The sequence below is a fragment of the Acromyrmex echinatior genome, chromosome 14, assembly GCF_024713525.1.
Source record: "Acromyrmex echinatior isolate Ae372 chromosome 14, ASM2471352v2, whole genome shotgun sequence".
Classification (NCBI taxonomy): Eukaryota; Metazoa; Arthropoda; class Insecta; order Hymenoptera; family Formicidae; genus Acromyrmex; species Acromyrmex echinatior.
The window spans coordinates 4694953-4719898 of NC_141865.1; the positions used below are offsets into that span (position 1 = coordinate 4694953).

The window sequence follows — 24946 nt, forward strand, 5'->3', positions numbered from 1 at the left end:
CTCTTTGATGGATTGTTTTAATAGAACTCATGCATAAATAAAATTATTGACGATGGATGCGATATATGGTACTATGGTACGATTGAGAGAAGCCCAAAACTTGAACAGGCCAGGCCTTGCCCCGCCTGGTATTTTATTGATCCTAAGAAGGTGAACGACAACCGATACGCCTAAATGCTTCCGCAGGCGTATATCCCTGTCCATTCGTTTCGTTGACGTAATCAAACAGTCGAGAGTTAAATTAGGAGATCCGTTATTATGTACCAAATATTAGATTTTCAAAAGTTCTTGGATTAATCTTAATGTTAAATGAATGTACATTCGCGATATCATAAAGCTAATCATTATAAATAATAATTAATAATTTTTTATCACAATAGTTTCATTACAAGCAATGTATTACAATCTCTAATCAACATAAAATGTATAGTAGGATACATAATTTTTAGGGGTAGGATACATTATTTCATATTATAATTTTGGATGTCATATATACATGGAAAGAACGATTTTACTGAAGTGTCTAAAAATTTGACAGATTTGAAAATAATTTTATTGGACTATCAAAATAATTACGTACGACACTCAAGTATGATCAATGCAAAAGTTTTGATATTTTAGCCATCAATTCGAGCATCTGCGTAATTATTTTGATGGTCCAAAAAAATTATTTTTAGACCTGTATATCTAACTAAATTTTCAAATATATTAATAAAACTGTTTTTTTGTATATAAAGGCATACGTAAAAGACACTTTCTTCTCCCTCTTCTTTTTCATCCTTAAATGAATATCTGAGTTTAAGAATCACAATAATCTGCCGTTTGGATGTCAAAATTCAGACACTAGTAGCCTTTTTGGAGATAAGAGGTTGTATTTTTTCAAAATTGATACGTGAATTGGCATTGACCAAACTCTGTGCAGTTCAGGGATGGCAGTAAAAGTTGTTTGTATCAGTCAGCTCTTTTTATATACAACAGGAAGAGTCAAGTATAACGGAATGTTTTTACCTATTGCTTGTTACAGTCCACGATGAAATCGCGCGACTCGTCGCTGTTGCGTTCTGGAGATTCCATCTCGTATTTATATTCAGGCCAAAATTTTGACATACAGCTACTTTCTCGTGAGATCGAACGATACTCAGGTCGAAAACGAACGGCAACATCTACGTGGTCAACATCCGCCATAAATGGCTTCGTTTTCCATTGGAGGTCACCGACATGTATAATATATATCGTGACGAAGGAGGACGAAGTCAATAAGTTGCTCGACATCCGAGACAGGATTACATCTGATCGCTTTAAGGGAGTGTATTCTTGTTAATATGGATATTTATTAAAAGAGAAATAGCAAAGACAGCAAGACGTCACATTTAGGAATTAACTTATCTACAATTAAAGTATAAATTAATTCGTATTTTATATTATAAATTGAATTATGTGTGATTAACACAAATAAGTGACATTATAAATGTCTCCAATTTATAACAAAGTCCATTATTTCGTTATATATACGTATAATTATAGGAGTTGAAAGGAGTTGAAAGATTTAGATTCTTAATTATTTCCCATTTTATTTTATTTCTCATTACATTATCGCTTGGATGACTTAATGTCGCCAATAATTATGTATTACGATCGTTATTCGATCGCTATTACATAACGCGTCACATCAGTACCATTTTGATGCCATTTAAAGTCAATAAAGGCACCCCACTTAATAAAGAAAGGATCGAGAGCCAAGAGTTGCGCTGAGAGTACTCGCTTAAACCGCGAGATGTGTGGGCCGTACAAGGAGATCTCGTTAGTCGCTTTTGTACACTGCCACGTTGGTAGAATACATCATGCGCGGGGCAATCCAAATTCAGAATTATAGGAGGCTCGTAATTTGTTCTCGAAACCTTTGCTATTGTCGAGAATCCTAATTGTAAGCTAAGAATTAACTTATAATTAGGGGTTAAATTCATAAATTAATTCTAAGCAGATTTGTAAGGTTTGTAAGACTTGTTTTAAGGTTTGTAAGACTTGTAAGAACTAATGATAGTTATGTCTGGAATGCTTACAACTTTGCAATATATTAGGTGTTGGAATTAATTCGTAGCGTTTTTTAATGAAAGAATGTTATTTATTTCACATGAGCATTAAAAAATACATTAATGAAAGTACTTCCCATCACTTGTAAAACGCTACGAATTAATTCCAACACCTAATATAAACTTATGCAATATCTTTACAGCTTTTTGCTAGCTTTTGCTAGCCGTTAAGATTTACGAGAAATCGTATAGATATATTTACAAATGATCGTACGTTTTACGGTACTCATAAAACTTCATTGCAGTCATAAATTCTTACAAATCTTACGAGCCTTACGATTCTGCTTAGAATTAATCCACAAGTCAAAAATATAAATACAAATCAATATATGCACTTCGAAAGTATTTACGATTGTAAATTTCAAAATTATGTTATTATTTATTATTATTTATTATTATTGAAATTATTGAACCATTATTGCAACGATTTGAATTATCATTGCAAACTACTATATATTAGTCTGCTGATATATATATTATTGGACATTAAAAGATACATTAAAATTGATATTTGTGACTCAATTGCTTCGCCCACGTGCAAGAGTATCGTAAGATAACCCGAAATCCGCGGGATAAAACCGATTAATTTATCGTTGTACGCCTTAACAACTTTCGTACGGTACTTACGGGAAACGAGACGGGGCTCAGTTTGTTTTATCGTTATGGTTCTTGAGATTAAAGACTGTGCATGAGATTTTCGTAAAGCGCATCCGCGTATCTCGGTGCCTTTCCTCTTCCATTTTAAGGAAGAGGAAGGGAGGAAGAAGCGAGGGAATTTGCGAAAGACAAAAAAAAAAGGACAGAGGTTTACTTGATCGAAGAGCGAGAAACCACTTGCCCATATTTGGCTACACCCGCATGCAGTTTATATTCCGCGTCTTTTTATTGCTTTTCCTCGATCGCCCGCACCTATATTGCGTCGGCAAGCCTGTCTGCGATTTATATATATTGCCTTTTGTGAATTTTTATCAGGACGCGATGACATGACCTCGTTGTTTTTCAAGACTGTCGCATAATCCGTGAATTATCTCATAACACAGAGATTTGTCAAAAATACAAGCCTGTTTATTATTTCACCGATCAGATATCAATCTGTGAGAAAAAAAATGATGAGAGCAGAGATAAGTCGTTGCTCAATTACCAAAAAATTCACTGCCAGCGCTAAAAATCTATAATTTTATATTACGTGTACTATAGATTCCCAGACAGCACTAAGTCCAAAGTTAGATTATTAAAAATTTCAGATTTTATATCTTAAAGTAGCTTTAAAAATTGTAGATTTTTCCTCAATTTGATGTAACTTCGTATAAATAGATCTTACAAATTGTTATGCTTATCTCTTTTTTATTTTCTCAGTTCTCATTGTACGCACTCAAATATCGTTCTTCATACAGATCATCATATTTCTACCCTTATGTATTAGGTGTTGGAATTAATTCGTAGCGTTTTTAATGAAAGAATGTTATTTATTTCACATGAGCATTAAAAAATACATTAATGAAAGTACTTCCCATCACTTGTAAAACGCTACGAATTAATTCCAACACCTAATAAAATTTCTACTATTTCCACCCTTTTATGAAGTAACGCGCGTTCCCAATCCTGCTAATTTTCTATAAGGGCAGTTTACTTCTATCAACTTCCCGAATGGAAAGGAACAAGAGAAAATTGAACTTCGGACTATCTCTTCATCGAAATGGATCGGCATGAAAAGCTCAAGATCCATGTCTTCTATTTAGGTAATAGTACGCATTATCCAGTTTCGACACTGGGTTAGGGCACTAATAAACCTATAGAGCACTATTTGGGAAATGACATCATTTTGATGTTATCGTGACTTAGTTGTGTTACTTGGATTGTTGTTTGGTCAATCTCTGTTCAATATACGGTCGCGTTTGATCGTCAGATAAGTCGAACGACGAAAAAGCGCCATGCGCGCTCGGCTCTCTTTGGATATAAAGACACTTGTATAATAAGTGGCACAAGACCGCTTTCTATCTATGTGCGAAGGATTTCTCGGTACATATCTCGAATGCGGCACGCTGCAAACGCCAGCAGGAGATCCACAGATTGATTACGACTTGTCTTCTGATATAACATAAAATAAACTAGAATAGATGCTATTTAAAGAATTACAAATTATCTTATTTTACATTTATTTAGATTTCTTCCATAATGCTGATATAATTACACACAGATAAAATTATACGTATTGAGTAATTATACATATAATTACTCAATGATGATTTAATTAACTGCCAACTGGATTGCCAGGAGCATAAGATATTAAAATGATCATAATACATTAAAAGTAAATTATTGTTTCAGATATTTTATAAAAGCATATATAATTATTAAGATAACATCGATATATTTCTTCGTTATTGATGTCATGTATTTAGTTAAATGCGGATGCATTACTATAAGCAGCATGCACTTTGTGCTTAGAGAATATACAATTCAAGATTAAATGTCGCATGTATTAAATAATTTACGCAATTGATATACGATTTTACGCAACATACATGTAAGAGAATAATAACTTTGTCTATGATGTTATGTAATAACTGGATCATTCAATATGATGCAGCATTATTTGTATGCGAATATTTAAATAACTTAAATAGCGACTAAAATAGCTGTATTTGCGTTATTTGAATATTTTTTCATTACTATATAATACTCGTGAATTCAAGTTTTTATATATACTTGAATTGTTTTGAATTGATATGTAAGTATGCTTGTTATTATAGATAGACACATGCAGGATGTATGTACAAATTATCCAATTTATAATGAATGTAAATTTCCACTTTCAACCAGATATGATTTACAGGATGTTGAATTAAATCTGAAGAGGATAAAGGATGACCTAGTATAACAATTGTAGGAAATGACGAAGTAAAGAGAATTCATTAATATAATTTTAATAAAAAATCTTATTGCAAAATAACATACTACATAATAAAATACCACTATATATGATATTACTATTATATACGTAATCTTTCTGATAAACAATTTATGTGCGTTTAAGAAACGTTTAGCTAAAATGTTTTTATGCTGTATAAAAACGTGAAACATATTTATTAAACCGAAATGTCTCGTATAAAAACAATATATTAAACTAGTAAAAAGAAAATGTTCAATAGACGTTACAAACGTCTTATAAATGTTTTCATAATTTATTAAATAAAATTCATAATACGTTTATTAAATATAATTTTAAAAAATATTTTAAATTTTAAAAGTTTATTTTTCAATTTACGACTTCTAATATCTTCTTTGTTAAACATATTTTGAACGTACACGAAAGAACAATTTTGCTGAAGTATTAAAAAATTTAGCTAGACAAAATAATTTTTTGGACCATCAAAATTATTGTACAGAACGTCCAAACTGAATATCCAAATTTTTTGCAGTATCAATCATCATACTTGAGATTCCTATATAATTATTTTTATGGTCCAAAAAACAAAAATATTTTCAAATCTATCTAGCTAAATTTCTAGATACATCAGCAAAATCATTTTTTCCGTGTAACTGTAACGCTTGAAATATCTATATATATTATAATTTTATAATCGTTAAATCTATTTTCGATTGACAAGGAAATTCGTAACCAAATTATTAAATTCTTCGGAATATCTTAAGTGAAGATTATGTGCGCCTTTTTCGAAAATATGTAGTCTGTAATATAAAAGAAATTAATAAAAGGATAATGTATCTACCTTATTTGTTTCAAATCTGTAAAGATACAAACTTCGAGTTGGCAATATTTTGTTTCAGGTACGTTGGATGTTCTGGTAGAACCATCGCGTCTTTGGCTCCGTGAATGATTAAAGTCGGACATTTTATCTTCGGTAAAACCTGTTTGCACAGGTCGCCGTTTTGTTTTTCATATAATCTCAGCACAGCGTCTATCCAATCCGACCACATCTTTTGGAAATAATCCTTACCATAGATTTGTATCATAGGTATTCTCATTTTTTCTGACCACTTGTTGATGTCCCTAATGCCTGGACAGTAATATTTCATGAAGAGTTACACGAATGAAAGAAATGAAATGTTTAATGCACTTTCAATCACGCGATAGCAAAATGTTGCGGCTGTATCTGTAAAATTTAGTTACCATAAAAACTTTTGTGACTTTTTCCAACAAATTTATGGATTCTCACAATTTCCTCAACTTTCAATGTTTTTTTATAAATAACAAGATTTCGATAAGTTACATTGTTAAACGCTAGAAAAGACTCTTCTGACTGAAACGGTCGATATTCACATCAATTCTTATATTTACCGTCAGTTCTTACACCGAGAAAAAAAGTTGTTAACTTGATTAAATTTTAGCGTTTAGTTCGTATGATAATTATTTATAGTTTAAGTATTTATATATTTAAATATACGTGAGTCATATCAATATATTATTTGTTTGAATTAATAAATATTTGCTTGACAGCTCTTCATTTAATTTGCAGAACCAATATTTTTTGAAACAACAACTTTTTTTTCAGTGTACACTTAAGTGCTGTCATAAGCTAATTATAGACCAGTATTTATGATTCTTATATTTGAGACTATCTTAAATCTAATCATAAAATGTCATAAATCAATTAGAGAGTTATATTAGCATCTCAAGATATTAAGATGACTTTAAGATAAAAATGAGTTATGAATATCGATGTCTACGACATCACGAGCAGAATGAAGTCATACTTTCGTATATTTTCGTCTCGTCCGGGTGTATGTATGCGTTTGCGCCAAAAACAACCATCCTATAGACGCTGTCGGGATATGCCGAGGCCAGTAGAAGCGACGTGATGCCACCGTCACTCCAGCCGATCAGAGAAAATTTCGAGTAGCCGAGAGTTTTCATTAAATTATAGGCCCAAGTGGCGTCGCGTTGATAAAAATCATCCGGGAACGTCCTGTCGGGTGGTCGCGACTTTCCGTAACCAGGTGGATCCCATGCTACTATGGTTAGTCTATCCACGTTCAGATTCTCTACCTGTGGCTTAAAATCAGTCCATATTGACCCTGAAACATCCCTTTTGATTTGATATACTGCAAATTTTCGGCATCCTGGTGAATAAAATGTTAGCAGTCAATAATTCGAGCAGAATATTGAAACAGATTGGTGTCACTTGTGTTTGTATTAAGCTTGTGTTCTGCTAGCGTAATGTAAGCAGAAACCGAGCAGAATTATTTGTTTTGTAATGCTATTTATTTAAATGGCAGATTCTGTTCGATTTCTGCAGTCAATCAATTTATCATTATGGACATCAATTTATCTGTTGGACATTTTATCGACAAAATTTAGCATTTTGCAAAAGTATTTGTTTTTGACATATTTGGCTATTTGAAAATGAAAACTTTCGTTAAATACAAATTAATGTCAAAAAAAATAACAAAAAAATATTTTATATATATATATTTTATATATATATATATTATACGTATATAATTATATATAATTATACATAAAGTATGTCAATTTTTTATATAAATATATATAATTTTTATATAATTATTTATGAAACATTTTTTTCCCGGGGCATTTTACTTGGATTTATTCTTGACATCACAAACATTATTAATTTATTTTACTATGTTAATTAAGTCAATCAAGATTTAAAAAATTTAGCAAATCCTTGAACAGTCTCGTTAAATTATAAATAATTAATAGCGATAAAAAAATAGTTATATTGCAATAAAAAAAAACCCGGTAAAAACGACAATTACAATTATTTGGCGGCAGAAAATAGTTCTGAAAATTTAACATTTTTTTTTTATTTTTTTAGTCAACGCTATCAACGCTATCTTATTTTTCAACAAACAATTTAAATCTAACTATCCAGATTTACAATCCGATAGATGGCAGCAATAAAAATGTCGATATACAAAACTATTATCTAATCAATGTATAAAATCCAATCTACATTTGCATAAACGTAATTGTAAGAATTGACAAATCACACTTGAATACGAGAATATCTGATTGTAATTGTTACAACTACGACTACTTAACAACTACGTTTACGCAATTGTAGATCAGACTTAAAAAATTATAATTAGAGAAATCGCATTACCTAAGGCCCCAGGCAACAGTAACACCGGATGATCTCCTGTGCCGACTTTAGCATAATTAATTTCCATATTGTTCACTTTGACTTTTCGTTCCTGTTAACAAAAATGTATATTTTGTTATACATATATATTTTGCTTAACATATGATAGCTTAACATATGAAAGACGGTCTATAAAATGGCAGATGAGAAAACAGCAAGTAATGATTCTACATTTCTATTTGTATACACACCTCCATCTCACGAGCCTTATTCGCAGTAGTTGATAGTTGCCGAGTATGCACGCTTCCGGATTTTACTATTTTATGTAATGCACTCACGAAACAAACATACATCGTGTTGAATATACATATGTCGCTTTACGACTGAAGTCTTTAAATGGATCGTTCGTAGTGAACTGCTGACAGCGCACATCGGTATCGTTATATATAGCAACGTCGATTAGAAATGCAGCATTTTGAAAATTAGTTAGATAACTGATACTGGAATAACGCGATAACATGAAAATAGTAACATATATAAATAACATCATTCTTTTTGGTTTAGCTTATTATAGTTATAAAACAAAATTATTTTCTCTGTCTCTATCTCGTACTTATCTATGTATTTTCAAAAATATTAATTAACTCGCTTAAATTATTTTTTAGTTTAATATGAAACGATTAATATCGTAATAGTATGATTAAATTAATAACTAAAATAGTTATTTTGGTTACATAGCTAATATAATTAATTTCGATTTAATTTTTATTAAATTATCTTATATGCTTCATGATAAAATCAGGAAAAAGATAAAGATAAAATATAAATACATACACATATAATAAAATTAATTCAAGCGAGATTAATATTCTTAAAAATAGATAAATGTAAAATAGATAAATATATATATATATGTGTGTGTATACAATGACTAATTATATATAATTTGCATTTTTAGCATTTCACGATCCGCATCTTTATTACATTATTGCACTATTTGACTGAAATAATTAACTAAGACTATGATATAAACTGACCGCATTTTTTTTTATCGTGAATACATGCTGAAAGCATCTATTAAAGTACTTTGTTTTCTTTTTAGCTTTTTTTTTCTGTAATAACCGCATATACAATGATAGTTATATTTGTTAATAAGATTCATGTTCTCATATAACGATACTATGTCATCATCAGCAAAAAAATAAAATTATATTTATGACACAATTAATGACACAAAAAATATTTACCTTTTGTAAATATATATGTATATTCCTTCATGTTTATTCCTATACATCAAACTAACAAAGTCGCAATTCTTAGAATTTTAAACTTAGAAATTTTAACATGAAAACTTAAATTATGAAAATTGGGAAAATAAAATAGAATGTTCAGAAAAATATAATAAACAAAAAAGTTACATTAATTGAAATTCTCAAAAACGCTATTCTATAAAAAATTTTTTGATTTTCAGAATTTGGACGCCAAAAAATTTATAATATCTTACTAGATATATTAATGAAACTGAAACATAACAAAAAATATATATCACATGCGTATTGTTGTTAAATCATGTTTTGAGGAAATTGCAAATTAACTCTTATGGTTATATGATCATTAAAATATTTATTTTAGAACTATACAGTAATGGTAAAAATGAAAACAAACATCAAATATAGATGTAATGTACAGACGATGACGGTAATGATCGAAAAACCAACGCACATGTTTCTACATGGTAAATAAATAAATGTAGTGCAATTGTCTTAATGTCGATGATTACATAAATTTATAATTGCTCTTACAAAAGTCTTCCTACGAAAATCTTGCGAGATTATAAACTAAATACATATACATAATTCATGAAGAATTTTGTCATTGTCATTCTTTTGAAAGAAAAACAATTTAAACTCGGTAATGCTTAATGAATCTCGAAAAAAGTGCAGAAAGTTCCGATTAATTGTACACTTAATTATAATCCTACCACTCGTAAGAATAATATTAAATGATTCAAAATGAATTTACGGTCATGACTTATCATGAATCTTGTTGATTACGATTGCTCTGTGTTCGATCGAGTGCCCTATGATATTCTTCCATCAGATACTTTTTGTATTTCGTCTGATTATTCCATAATTCTGCTGCTTCAAGATTAAGTGGACTTTCGTTGTTAGGTTCTATATAATAAAGTGTGAAACGAAATAGTATCTCACATCAATATTGACTTGTATTACATTTTATTTATTACTTACCACCAAGAAGAGATTGTATGGAGAGTAAAATGGTACGGACATCATACAGTGCGCTCCATTTGTCTTTTAATATATCTAGACAGATATTACCACCGGTATCTACGTTTGGATGAAAGCAAGGTGTAGCAAAGCGTACTATGGGAGCACTATACGGATAGCTATGTGGAAATTCTAAGGTTAATTTGTAGGTGAGACCGGCGTATACCTGCAACACATAACATTTTCATTATACCTGCACTAGAGATTAAATTCGAATTTAATCAATTCGAAGAAAGAAAATGTCAAGTTAAATAAACTTTATTTTGATTGATAAAATTTTAATCCAATCTTAGTATCATCTATTTCATAACTCTTAACTGCAATGTAAATGTCGTTATACTGTCATTGCACTGCTTTTTTTACACGGAAAGAATAATTTTGCTGAAGTATTTAAAAATTTAGCCAGACATAAATTTGAAAATAATTCTGTTGAATCATCAAAATAATTATATAGAACGCTTAAAAGCATCGATAACAATGCTGTAAAATGTTTTAACATTCTAGCAACCAGTTTGAGCCATCAACATAATTATTTTGATGGACCAAGCAAAATTATTTTCAGAATTATTTTCTATATCTAATTAAATTTTTAGATTATTTCAATAAAACTTTTTCCATTGTACATTGTATATCTATTCAATGATAATGTAGCGACATCAATGCTGTTGATACTCTCTAAAACTTTTAGAATGAATTCTGGGTAAAATTTCACTCTTAAAAATTTTTATTCTTTTCCAAAACTCTCAATTTTCATTCTTTATATACAGTGAGATTTCACTCCAAAGAATTTAGAGAGTACCAATGCTTTTAAGAGTCAGAAAGTAAGGATCTTAAAGTCTTTTTTAACTGAACAACTATCTTTTTATAAATGTATCTTTTCTCTTTTTTCTCCAGCATGGAAAGAATTCTATTGAGTTTTCTACAATGAGCCATTACCTAAGTTTTAAGTCTTAAGCCATAAGAAATTGATTATCATAGTTGAATGTGAACAGAATAATCGTTTATAATTGGTCAAAGACTTAAAGCTTCGGTAATGTAGAAAATTTTTAATATTTAATCTGATACGAACTGATAGACTTTTTTGTTATATTAGAGGTAATAATTATTCAAAGTAGAGAGGTTTTCCTACCGTATCTCTTGGTCCCGTGATAGTCCCGATCCACTTAAATAAATTTTCTCCTTCTGGGAAGGCAGATACTCCTTGTTCGGTGCTCATCATCAGCACCATGAGCTCTTTCTGCAATCTGGACAATCAAGAAGTAAATTCAAGTATTTCCACACAAGTAAACATCTCCATGAGACAAGTTATAGTTGATTACAACGAAGGAGAAAAATAGATTATTACAAAATCAAATATTGTAAAATATTCCCGACGAATATTTATATATTCGCGCTTAATCAACATCAAAGTTCAGAGTCCACTAGGTTATGTGACTACAGTGAACAAAGCGATATCGATTATACCGCTTGAATTCCTGAAATATTCGAAAAAATTTCGATGATCACGAACGGGGCAATTTGAACGATCGACTCGAAAGAAAACTCTTCGGTCAGCTCGCAATTCATATTAATGGACTTGATTATACGCGTACCGTTTACTAACTGCATGATTGTCCTTCGGCAAGCTCTGCTTCTCTTCGGTCGCCTTGGTCGGCGTGTTTTGCATCGAGCTGAACGGATTCACGTTCTGTGCCATCCTGAGGCACCTTGGCGTCTTCGCGTTCCTGGGCGAAGAATCGGTGAAAAGTATCGTCTTCACGGAGTGAGGGTCGCAATCTCTCCGTCTCTCTTTCTCTCTGCGACTCCGACTCACTCCGACTCGATTGACCGTCACAACAGCACGATGGAAATTTGAATGCTGCACGGCGCCCTATTACCCGACTCGAAAACATCAGGTCGCAAAACAGCTGTTGCCGTCGGGCGGCGACGCGTCGCGCGGATTTTCCGATTCTTCCTCGTATCGCGTCTTTCGTTGTTCAACGTTCCGTCGCGTGTCATCTTCGGACCTGCAGACGAATAGGATTTTTAAATCGCACATAGGGTTCACCTTCGGACTCGAGATATCGCGTAATTGTTAATATCCAAGCATCCTTTCAGTTGATCGATAATTCCGCCATCGCCGGCGTCGCCTAGCATTTGTTTTCGGAACGCGAGGAGATGGACTTGGAGGTTTTGGCGAGACGAACAGGCTCGGCATAGCGCGATCACGATATATTGATCGACATCTTTTCTTTCTCGTCCTGACGTGATGACCAACGTGAAACACCAAGGAAGATAACGTGGACGATTGCAATCCGGACTTTCGCGACATGTAGTGCTCGCGACTCGTCGGTCACCAGAGTGTAAGTTGCGTCGAGTACGATTGAGCGAATTCGAGCGACATTCTGCTTGAGCGATGGGATTGCTTGATGATGAGAGTAGATTCGTGGCCTGGTGATCCTGAGGTAGCGAAAGTATGGCAGCGGCGCAGGGCACACCGGAGTCGGACACTGGGAGCTTCGAGTGTTTCAGAAACTACACAGCACCGGAGGTGTTTGTGCAAGGCCTGGCTGGCATCGTTGATCAGCAGGATGTGGAGTCTATGATACGTGCGCAGAAACAGATGTAATTTTCAGCTTTTATTTTCTAGACTTATCCGTTTTAAACTTCTAAGGCTCAGTTTCACAACTCACGGTTAACTCTTAATCGAGGTTCAATGTCTCATCTCTTTCTCATCTCAATTCTAACATTGGAAAGAGATCAGGAAGTTAAGAGTTAATCATGAATTGTATTAAACTGAGCCCAACTGAACTTCTTGGTCCCCTTGCACGTTTATTTTTCCTTCTTTTCTTTTCATGTTGATGAAGTGAAGAGAAAAAGAGAACATGTGGTCACACACATACACACAAAGAAATTCAGTTAAAAGAATAGATTCCTCAATTTTAATTTCAAGTATGCGACTTTGTCGTTAAACGTTTTTAAGTAATAATTTTAATTTGTCATTAGAATTTATTTATCAAGCATTGAAAATAATCTAGTGTGAGGTCGAAACGTTTGTTTGTTAAGATTAAAAGATAGCAACTAATAACTATTGCTCTTAGCCTTTTGTCTATTATATATTATATGTATATTTAAAAGAATAGACCTTAAGTTTATTTTTTGTAACTGTACACTTTTGGAAGTGAGATAGATATATGCTTACTATAAAATCACATGACGGAAATTATTTCTAATATCATGTGATTTTTCAAATTACATTGTTTTAAAAAATCACGTACTGATTTGGAACAATCCGTTACGTGTTTTAATTATATAATTTTATCATTGTTTATCGTGATTTTTTTCAGTAGGGGTACAGATATAAAAAACAGATCTCTTTTATCTTGCATGGTGACAACTCGCCCAAACAATACAAAATCCAATACATTGAGATTAATTTTATATATATGTACATATAAATACATATAACAGCTTTTAGCACTAATTTAGTGTAATGCAAGTGACCAAATTTGCTATTTGTCTTTTTTGAGATGTACTTACACATCTCTAATTCTCTCTTGATATAATATTAATTCTTTGTACGCCTCCAGGTTACAAAGGTTTGAAAAGACCAACGAGATGCTGACAAACTGCAATCAATTGTCGGTGAACAGACTCAAGACTGCCGGTACAGAATTCAAGAAACACACTGCTCTTCTAATCGAAATGAAGAGGGACTTGGATTATATTTTTAAGAGGATTCGCTTGATAAAGAATAAATTGAGCCAGCAGTATCCACAAGCGTTCAACGGTAATTAATTATATGAACGAATCAACAAGGAAATTAGATGTATGATCCATTTGTTATATTTTTTTCTACCCTAAATGCACAGAGGCAGTAAGGAGCAGCTTGGCGGAGGAAGTTATCGTGGAGGATGTCGATTGCCCGGTGAAGCCTCTCGAGCCGGAAGTCGTGCCATTGCCATCCGCTTCAGTTCACGGCGCTGCCGATCAAGATCCCGATTCAGATGGTAATGAAATCTCCACTAAAAGTAGCCATATCGCTAAGGAATAAATTGGATCTTCGACGAACGTTCAAATGTAAAATATTTAAAATTTATCTACGGAACGAACGGCCGGTTAATTCAGGTAACACACATCATGTTTCTAATATGTATATTAATGGAGATAAATCGGAAGGAAGGAGTATGTTCTATGCTTTGTTGTAAGAGAGCAAAGAGACTTGTTTAGTCTGAACTGTTTTTACATACTCAGATGATTTTATTGTTGTGAGATATATTTATATATATATATGTAATTACATTAACTATACGTGAATGCACAAGAGACTATTTTAAAGAGAGTATTTCTATTAGAAATTGATGTTTAACGAGAAGCAATGTTTTGCTTCTTAAGATTTTGCGCTTTACCTGATATCCCGTGCACTTTCTCCCCGTGAGGAGATACTAGTACAAAAACCGCTAAGGAGTATTAGTCGCAAACGGCGAATCGACATTTTCCGATTATTTACGCATATTTTTTTGCGTTATTACTCGCATGTGTAAAACAATCGTCATTGAGCAAATTTGCAATACAGAGATGGTACCAAGTAAATTTCCTTACTAGTTAGTTTATGCAAAGATAGTTGATCAAGAAATTGTCGATAAAATTTAATTGTGCAAATAAAATTTTTTCTATTGCAAACAAATGAGAAAATGCCATGTGTTGAATCTCCGATACGTTGCGTAGATATCAGAGATAAGGATGTTGAGTACGGAAGTTTACTACTTTGAATGTTCTCTTTTCATTAATTTTCGTAATTTTCATCGACTTGCCGTGTAAGTATGTACATACCGCATAACAACATGCTTTTGATGTACGAGCCGATTTATTGCTTCTCCCAGCGCATAGCAAGGAAGCTTATTCATGTGTTACATAGTGCATTATTTGTAAATAAAGATCGTTCGTCTACCTCGTCGCACACAGAGTCGTCTATTTCACGCTAGGTACGTCTGTAACGATTACAATTTTTGTTAAAACACTCGAGAGCTGGTCTCATCTCTTGACATTAAAGTTAAATTTAGTACATGTCTATGAAGTTTAGGGATGTGGCTGATGTACATTTCTATTAAGATGTAGATTAACTTTAATCTTTGTTTAACTTACTTTCTACCTTCTCTAGTTTAAGAAAAAAAGAGGAAGAGTAAAATTAAATCAGGCCACAAAACTGAAATTAGGGGAATCAAGGAAATTGAAAATAGGAGAAATTAGGGAAAAATCAGGGAAATTTTGCAAAATTTTCTGTTTCACACAAAATTAAAATTCTCGGTGTTAAAGAAGTTTAATATGCGTACGTCATACCTATGGAATCTTGGAATATTACTAACTTAACAATCGAATGCAAGTAGTGTTAGCAGCATTAATAGTAATTTATATTATTATGAATTGCTCTCTCAAAATATTTGACAGTTTTCAAATGAGGACACTATAAAAAAAATTTTAAATATTATTGAAGCATCAGGAAAAAATCACGAAATTTTGTCTGGGAATCAGGAAAAGTTATGGAACTTGGAGGATAAGATATTTGTGGCAATCTTGTAAACCGAGATTAAAGTTAAAATCTAAAAAGGTAGAAATGAGCTTGAAAGAGAGATTAAATTAAGTCATTTCGCGCGGATGCGAAGATTGTGCAATGAAGGGATATATGCTACGTATCAATTAATAGTTCAAGATTTTTAATGTTAATGCCTTAGAACCAGAGTCAATCTCAAGATACTCAAATAAATTCATTGTATGCGCACTCTCCACTGTAAGATAATGCGATTCACAATGTAAAATGTTTTGGTCGGCCAAGAGAGAGAGAGAGAGAGAGAGAGAGGGGGGGGAAGGGAGAGAGAGAGAGAAATATATAAGCGTTCTTCGTTCTCGTTTTCCTGCGGTTTGACTCAACCCGATCAAGTTATCCTATCCTTGCTGCGAAATGGAATGAAAGATATACGTAAAGCAAAAAGAAAAAAAAAGAAAAAAAACGAAATTGCGAACGGCGATAATTAGTCAGAGGATTAATGACATGACTTCTATTGTTGGTGTACAGTGCCGGTCGAGGAGTTTCAGTTCGCGAAGCTGCGCAAACGGCGAATAAAGAGTAACGACAGCTCGTCGACGGAGAGCAACAACGATCAGAGTAACGCCGATACATCGTCCTGCACATCCGATACCGGTTGAAAGCCGGTAATGAGCCAGTAATGAGAGAAAGAGGGAGAAAGGGGATGAGAGAGAAACGCTTGTCATAATAATTGTTTCAACGGTCGGGCTCACGCACCGACCGTTTTGAATGTTGCTCGGAAGCGATACGGGCTAATCAATCGGTCAATCGATCGATTGATCAGTAAGGCAATAAGGGAGTCGGGAGGCGCGGAGTCTCAAGGTGGCGTCGACGCCACGCACAGCCATATCTCGATGTTATTGTGCGAGCTGCGAATTTGTGAGTACTGTCAATGTTAAGAAAAATAAATTCTTTGTACATGGTAGAGCGGTGTTGATCAATTCCACACGACTGTTCCGGCGATTGCGTGCAACGGCAAGAGAAAAAAAAAAGAGGAGGAGAGGAGGGTGTCCTTACGGGACATCCGGGAGTTTTAATTCGCGAGTCGCGTCAGGCCGAGACGTCCGGAATCGTCACCACCTGGGGCGTTTCATTAGCGAGGACGCAGCCGTTGTCGTCGTGAAATATTTCGCTTGTCCGGTTGGCAAAGGTGGCGCCGAGATTAATGCGAATGCTTTTCACGGCTGCATCCGCGCCCACGTCGCGCCGGCTCCGCTATACTTAGCCAGCGCGACGCGCGCGTCTGGGAAAGATTCACGTGAATTCTTTCGGCGTGTTAATTCAGGAGATTCAGGAGGAAGACATTCCAAGTGTTCACTGTACGTGTTCAGCGTAACGAGTACAGTGATGTCGTCGTTGACGTCGTTGTGACACGTCGCTTCGGCGAAATGTGGGATACGAGGTCGTCGAATGCTACTAGAAGTCGTGCCCTTCCCATACAGCACAGAATTTGCAGCAATATTGCTGCAACATGCAATGTTGCTGCAATTTTTGTGCAACTTTGTGCTGTAGGGGTTTATTCCGATCGTTGTGCTCAGCGGAAAAAGCGACTTTAGAACCGTTGTAAAATTCAAGTATAAGTGTGAATACACAACAAGTGAAAAGGTAATGCCTATAACGGTCGAAGTTAGATCTTAGGTTTAATAATTTATGTGAATTTATTCGACTCTGAATTCGAGTTCTTCTCGGTGCAGAAGTCAAGTGTGTAAATTTTTTGAAGTGAGAATTCACTCCAAAGAATTTAGCTGTTTTTTTCTGTTGAATGCAGCCATTAGTAATAGACGAATAAATGGAAAATGTAACGAAATTATAAGAATGATACGGATTTTATCGTTAGTATTTGTTTGAAACGAGAACAACACGTCATTGCATTCATTCGAGGATCAATAGACGCAACAACGTTTCGTGTAAAGTATTATATATTTTCCCGTAAATTCTTTCGTACATTTTTACACGATTCTTTTTATTTTAAAGTTGAAATTACGTCAGAATTTTACAATATTTTTCTTTTTCTGAAGTAGTTTTTATAGAAGTTTTAAAAATAACTGTACAAAAAAACTTGATCTCTCCGTCTCTGTCGTCTCTCTCTTTCTTTTTTATCCAAGGTTCATTTGCAAGTCTTCTCATGGATTTCAGATATTTACTCCACCTTCGCTTTTCCCAGATTCTCCAGCGAAACGGCGTAATCGCGTTGTAACCGGCGGTTGTAATTATTTACAGATTAACGGGATCCGCGCAAGCTGTTGCCACGGAATCACCGCCGTTTGCCGGTCGCGAATGTTAATTTTTCTTCTGCGGTTTGTTATCGCCCGGCGTAAAATATTGTTAGCAATCGATTTCTAGCTCTGCTTTCTACCATCGATGGTTTGTGCTATACACAGACGTCACGCGCGTGCATACACATACACACGTGCGCGCGGAGTGCGATGCCAGTCCTCCTTGCGCGCGCGAGGAAGACGCCAGTCGTCGCGATGCCAGAAACCAGCTGCGCCTCAGCTGTTTTCTATCCATTCCGCCTTGCTTCCTTTCTCTCGACGACGATTGGACATTTCGAAATAAAATCTTAGATAGACGTGACACGTGGAGCGCGTATTCGCTACATAGAATTCTTGACTCGTATATAATTAAACTTGAGTCCCTTTACATTGTTCAATTTATAGTGTCACATTTAACCTAATTTAACAATGTATAAGTTTGACTATATAGTGTAAAAAATTTAGTAAATATTTACTTGTATTAAAGAAATGTTTACTTGAAACTATTTAAGGAAAAAATTACTTGGATTTAGAAAATTTTTTTTCAGTATATACTCTCAATATCATATATTTTATATTAAAACATACTGAAAAACATTTTCCAAGTAATTTTTTTCTTGAATAATTCCGAGTAAACATTTCTTTATTGCAAGTAAATATTTATTAAATTTTTTTCAGTGCAGTAGCGATTTAAATTTGATTAAATTTGACGCTATAGATTTAACAATGTATGCATGTGAAAATTTGCTTTGTATAAAGTTCTCATCTTGCGACTCCTGTTCACTATAGATATCTCTCAGATGACGTCAGAAGCGAGAGAACATACTTAAAATAAAAATTGTTGCAAATTATATTCAAGTAGAAATATTTTTCAATGAAACAACATTTGCAATTGATAGAACGTAAAATTCGAATATAAGTAAAATGAATATAAAAATAAAAATAGTTTCGTGGCTCCAAGAATAAATCAAATCAGAATGGACTTATAAAATATATCAAAAACTATCTTCTTGCTTCGGGGAGAGATTAAATCATTTATTTCTATATATTATTAATTTGAATTTGTCACAGCTGTGAACAGATTATTTCGTTTTTGGTTATGCATAATTCATTTCCAGATATATAGTTATTTATTAATTAACAATAGAATAAAAGCAGAATTTCCAATTATATTTTATAAGTCGTCCATTATATTTTATCGGTTCTATTGATTGCATGTTATTTTATTGAAACATTTCCATATTAATACATTTTGCAAAAATTTTTATTGTACATTTCTCGCTTCAGACATAATCTGAAATGATAATTATAAGTGAATAGGAGCTTCGAATTATCAATTTAAATTTGTCGCAGCTTTTAATTACATAAAAATATACACGCACAGAGTAGATCTTATTTATTCAAATTATATGTATATTAATTTTTGTCTTTTTATATTATTCATTTAATCAATTGACGAAAAAATAACTCAAAAAGGTATTTGTTATGAAAGATATCTTTAGATGATTATTTATTCAATGAATACTATTACTTGAAATTTGAAACATATTTTTTTATGTATTGTGATGTATAATATACCTCGGAAACTGTACTAAATTTTAATAAATATTTTTTTAAATAGTACTAACTAAATATTTACTAAATGTAATCTTATACTTTTTGATACAAGAACCATTGATTTGATTTAAGTATCATTTTTTTGATTGAGTAAATATTTATTTTCTGTCAATATGTAAACATAAATAAAATGAGATACGCGAACGCAGGTGAAAGAACGAGGTGCGAGATATCCGAGCTATTTCGCGTAAAGTTTATTCACACGCATTATTGGGCTATCTCCTCTCTTATAGTTCCGTCTCAACTGCTTGCGCAAAGCGCAATTCATTTGCGCGGGCCGCTATTGCGGATATTGCACGCGCGTGCTAACGCACCCGAGAAGAATGCATTTTGAAAGGGTGGCTCGCGGGGGGGAGGAGGGGGGCGGCTGCGGCGGTTAACTGCACTCCCGATAAAACGCGGAAACAGCTGTTTAATCTTATCCGGTCCACCTGCGCCGCACGCTCGATATTTACTTTCATTCTTCCAGCGCGTCGCATGCAGCACGCGCCTCTGGAACACGCGTCTTTTGTTGACACAAGCATAACAAAGCTTGTTTCCACCCGTCTTAGCACATGTGCCGCATAGATATAACTTTGGGCTGGGTGCAAATTTGACAATGATGTAACGTAACTATTATTTTTCCGACGACTTGCAGAGGGAAATTCTTGAGATTTTCGCCCAAAGATGAGATATTTATGCGGATATTTATAGATCATTTTGAATTTTTAAAGGTACAGTATATACTTTTTAAAATTTATATTGATCTGCAAAGATGTATCTTGCACGATCTTTCAATTTAGTATTATAAATCCCGCAAATTTTTCAAATTTAATAATAATGATTATATTTTATGATTCTACAATTCGCAATGCGGAGGAAAGTGTGTCGCGTGTAGGGTTACCATTTCTGAATCACAAGAAACGTCTACATATGTATGGACTTTTTAAAAAAAGTTGGTAATCCTAGAGAACGGAAGGAAGCGTGTAATTTTTTTATGCGTTAAATGTAGATATTTAATAAAATAAAATTTATAGAACATAATTTTTTTTTTTTTTTAGAATTCCTGCTAACATAATTTTATACATATAAAATTTTAATTGATGACTGTAAGTAGTTTAACAATCTTGAAAAGAGAGTGCATGTATATTCTTAAAAGAGTACAGCTGGTAATCCCTCGCGTGAAACGCTGTGGATTACGCCTCGGTAGGGAAGACGCAGCAGAACTAGGAGCGCATAAAGTCTTTGGAGAGCCGATGGTGTTTTTGAAAGCCAACGATGTTCTCGTTCCCTTTTACTCGCGCATCGCCCGGGGTACGTCTAGTTGACGCGGGCACAACGGCGACCGATGCAAAGTAATACAAAAGCGCGCTCGCTAACTCGTCGGAGAGTGTCACCGGCAGCACTTCGGATTGAACTTTTCCAAGAGTCTCGAACGGGCTAAAGAAAATGCGCGGGAAGAGAAGACGGCAACCTGGAAGATGCGGCTTACTCGGGAGAGCAAAACTCCCGGGAACGATTAAAATCCCGCCGTTTCTCCCTCTTTCCCAACCTCCTTCTCGCAGAGATTCCTATAAAATAAGAGACAGTAATGGCTTGCCTTTTTACTCTTTTAATAAACACTACTGGCGATCTGTGATATAATTCCGATAAAAGCTTTCGATCCGCACTTATAGTATCATATGTATACTGTTAAATATATGTTATCTGAATCTCGATTATACATATATATAAAGTTTAAGATCTGCTACGATACTAGAAAATTTTATTTTTCTTATATATACGGAAATAGGATGGTTTTGCTGAAGTGTCTGAAATTTTAGTTATAAACAAATCTGAAAATAATTTTGTTGGACTAAAATAATTATGTAGGACGCTCAAACCGTTCGATGAAATGTCAAAACTTTTTGCAACAATGCTCATCATGCTTGGGATTGCTATACATAATTGTTTAGATGTTCCAACAAAATTATTTTCAGATCTGTTTAGCTAAATTTTTAAATACTTTAACACAAAATTATTCTTTCCATTTTTTATTGCTCTGGACTGACTATATATTTGCCTTTTTGAATTGAACGGCTCTAATATAACACACTCCTCTTTTTTTTTTATATTTTGAAATTTTTATTTATTACTCATTACCTTATTTATTACTCAATTTATTATACTGGCTCTCTATTATTCATCACTTTCTTTTATCCTATCCCTAGTAAAGATTTAGGTACATTGTCACGAGCTTTCAGCCTCGGCTGAAAAGGACACAGCTTAAATCTGCAGTCCAGGTGTGTCAGTTCTGGCATCCAGATGTTGAAATAACTGTGCTTAATCCTAATTCTGATGTTAACACGAGAAGCGTCTCGTTTCTCTAACTGTCATCCAGATGTCAAATGACTACATTTTTGAGCAAATTATTTCAGCGTGACAAAATAGAACTCAAAACGATTGAATTTTAAAAACAAATTCTGGTGCTAAATAAAAAGCTCTTTGAGAGTTTCGCAATATTTTGCAAGCATAACTATTCCAGATATCGATTTCCGTGTATATGTTTTGCAACGTTTGTTGTTTTATCGTAGTAAAATCGTACCTGTAACGCTCTTGGGGGCATCTTTCTATCCAATAAAACTTACACATTCAATTTCTCTTTTATCTCTCAAAGGTAAAGGATTCCTCTCTCGCTCTCGCTTCCTCGGCTAACGCGATTTTTCTCCAGCGCGTACGGGCGACAGAGCGGCGAGAGCTTTGTAAAATCGGCGGATGCGGCGGCCTCTCCCTCGCCGGAGGAGTGACTTCGTGCTATTGACATCCGCTTCTCGTGGTATCGACATCCCGGTACATGCCCGCCCGTGCTGGAAGCACGATCTCGCGTCACTTCCAGAGAGCGAGAGCGCGAGAGAGAGAGAGAGATAGAGAGAGAGAGAGAGAGAGGGAGAGCTGGAGCGGTGGAGAGAAATAGGGGGTGAGAAAGAGAAGTAGAGAGAGAGAGAGAGCACGGGGTGCGTTCGCTGGTTCTGCGTCGGTGTAATTTTGCACGAGTGCGAAAATTACACCGTGCCGCGGTGCCGATAAGTCGTAAATTACAGGCACGTAGGTGGATCGTGTAAAACGCGACCGCGGTCGGACCTGCGATTGACGCCATCACCGCGCTTAAACTTACGGCCGTACGTCGAATAAATCGGAATTAGCGTTTAATCACGTACGTTCGTTCGATAGTACCGCCGGAGTTGGTAATTGGGTCTCGAAATTCCCGAAAGAGAGGTTTCTCGTCTTCGATGATGCTCTTAATTGTTTTATAGCAGTTTCATTGTAGTTTGTCGCTTTTTTTTCTTTTTTTTTTTTCTGTTCAATCGTACATTTTTTATAGAATATAAAAATTCTTTTATACTTTTTGTATTTCTTTTCAATTTCTGTAATTCTTGTTTGTGAGACTCTTTTGTTCCACATATATTATTTAGAGAATTATTACAGCTTATGGAACAATTTGAATTATTTCACATGTGATGAATATTGAGTCGCGTTTAACGTATCTTTCGTATGCACCGCACATGGCTGTTTATAATAATATGTCAAAATTAATTGACGTCGTAATTTATAGGCAGTACGTATCTATTTACATTGTTGTGTCGTTTATGTCCCATATTCGTATTTAGATCTGATAGAATATCAGATGGAACAATAAAATATTTTTGTCACGATATATTTCCGAAAATTCGACATGTAAATGAAAAGTAAAAATTGATTCTTTACAATTCAAGAAAAATTATGTATTTATAACTGTATAAGATCGCAATGAATTAAATTATTTAATATATATAAGTTAATATACGTAAACCATTGAAATATACAATAGTTATGAATTTTCATATTAAAAAAGTCATGAAACTGTATGTATTTAATAGCATCCCATTATTCGTTAACTTTAAATAACAATTGTATAAATCATTTCAGTCACAGACTTGCCTCGCCAATACATTACGCCAAGTATACTTTATTCGGCAGAATTTTAATATCGGTTCCTGCTTAACGCACATCCATTACTCCATTATTCTACTAGAAAATATTAGTCGTAACTGAATGATTTTCGAAAATTTCACGGAAAAAGCATCGATTCTCCTCAACGCCACTTACACTGAGAATCCTAGTTGAATCAATTAATATCTTGCTTGGATGGGCAAACAAATCCTTAATTAATGCAATAAAATAATTTATTAAAATTGCAATAAAATATTTTTTGAAGCAAAAAGTTTGGTTAGTAACATTTTACTTATGTTTCTGATAACAAGTAAAATGTTAATAATAACCAAATTTTTTATAGACTTGCGGTCTCTTCACAGACTTTACGTATTTAAACGCACGATTTTCGATAATACATATAAATGTGCGAATAGTAAAAAAAAGATTTATTATCTTTGAAAGTTTTGTATAGGATTTCTCAATGCTCACATGTCGACAGACTCGAGGTAACCGTTTTAGCCTCTGCCGAGGCTGTACAAATCGGCATAAATTCGCTGATCGCGCGTGGAGAATTTACGCGGCAAAGACACGCAGGCGAAGACTTCGTATGTAACGTCCGCGTGTCAGGTCGAATGATTTGCTATTTACGCAGCTCCGGCCGCCGGCCGCCGAGAGAAACTTAGATTGCTTCGCCGACTAATTCCTATCCGAGCGCCCGCGCTAATTCGACGTCGAAACTCGTGGCGCGTCATACCTGAAGCGACTCGATAAATTACTCACCGTCCATCCAATTACCGGCGACGTGTCTGCAGCCCCGCTTCGTCATTCATGGTGACTACGGCGCGAGTGAACTCGATTCTTGTTATCCGTTTTGCCGCTTCCTTCTTCATAATCGTGAGTGAACGAAAGGGTCGCGGGACACAAAAAAAAAGAACGTAAGCAGCGAACGAATTGGCCAATTATAACTATAACGTAATCAGTAGCAAATCCAATTTATTCATTTCCTTACGTCTATAAAGGTCTATCCAAACAAACTTGCATAGCCGCATTAACGCATGCATAAAGAAAAATATCCAATTGCATTTATATTACAAAGACGCATGTAAAATGCGATTGGATAAGATTTGCCGCACAT

General features: G+C 34.1%; 3 protein-coding genes and 2 long non-coding RNA genes across 5 annotated transcripts; 3 read left to right on the top strand and 2 right to left on the bottom strand.

Moving 5' to 3' along the window:
• The first annotated feature begins 867 nt into the window (after positions 1 to 867).
• Positions 868 to 5636, top strand: LOC105144692 (uncharacterized). The gene is made up of 2 exons (XR_015547493.1): positions 868 to 944; positions 1025 to 5636. It is a non-coding gene; the product is annotated as an uncharacterized LOC105144692 (long non-coding RNA).
• LOC105144689 (serine hydrolase BPHL) lies at positions 5012 to 8600 on the bottom strand. The gene is made up of 5 exons (XM_011053742.2): positions 8410 to 8600; positions 8180 to 8270; positions 6807 to 7127; positions 5854 to 6109; positions 5012 to 5780 (listed from the first exon to the last, which is right to left on the bottom strand). Exons 1-5 carry the CDS (start codon positions 8509 to 8511, stop codon positions 5684 to 5686), a joined length of 867 nt encoding a protein of 288 aa, XP_011052044.1. The 5' UTR covers positions 8512 to 8600; the 3' UTR covers positions 5012 to 5683.
• Positions 6948 to 9921, top strand: LOC147907378 (uncharacterized). The gene is made up of 2 exons (XR_015547492.1): positions 6948 to 7069; positions 9630 to 9921. It is a non-coding gene; the product is annotated as an uncharacterized LOC147907378 (long non-coding RNA).
• Positions 9762 to 12283, bottom strand: vih (ubiquitin conjugating enzyme vih). The gene is made up of 4 exons (XM_011053743.2): positions 12039 to 12283; positions 11576 to 11690; positions 10408 to 10612; positions 9762 to 10332 (listed from the first exon to the last, which is right to left on the bottom strand). Exons 1-4 carry the CDS (start codon positions 12140 to 12142, stop codon positions 10193 to 10195), a joined length of 564 nt encoding a protein of 187 aa, XP_011052045.1. The 5' UTR covers positions 12143 to 12283; the 3' UTR covers positions 9762 to 10192.
• Positions 12284 to 12304: 21 nt separating this feature from the next.
• LOC105144691 (kxDL motif-containing protein CG10681) lies at positions 12305 to 16934 on the top strand. Its single transcript, XM_011053746.2, has 5 exons — positions 12305 to 12788; positions 12868 to 13050; positions 14016 to 14215; positions 14298 to 14435; positions 16499 to 16934. The coding sequence occupies exons 2-5, from the start codon at positions 12902 to 12904 to the stop codon at positions 16627 to 16629; spliced, it is 618 nt and encodes a 205-aa protein (XP_011052048.1). The 5' UTR covers positions 12305 to 12788; positions 12868 to 12901; the 3' UTR covers positions 16630 to 16934.
• The last annotated feature ends 8012 nt before the right edge of the window (positions 16935 to 24946 follow it).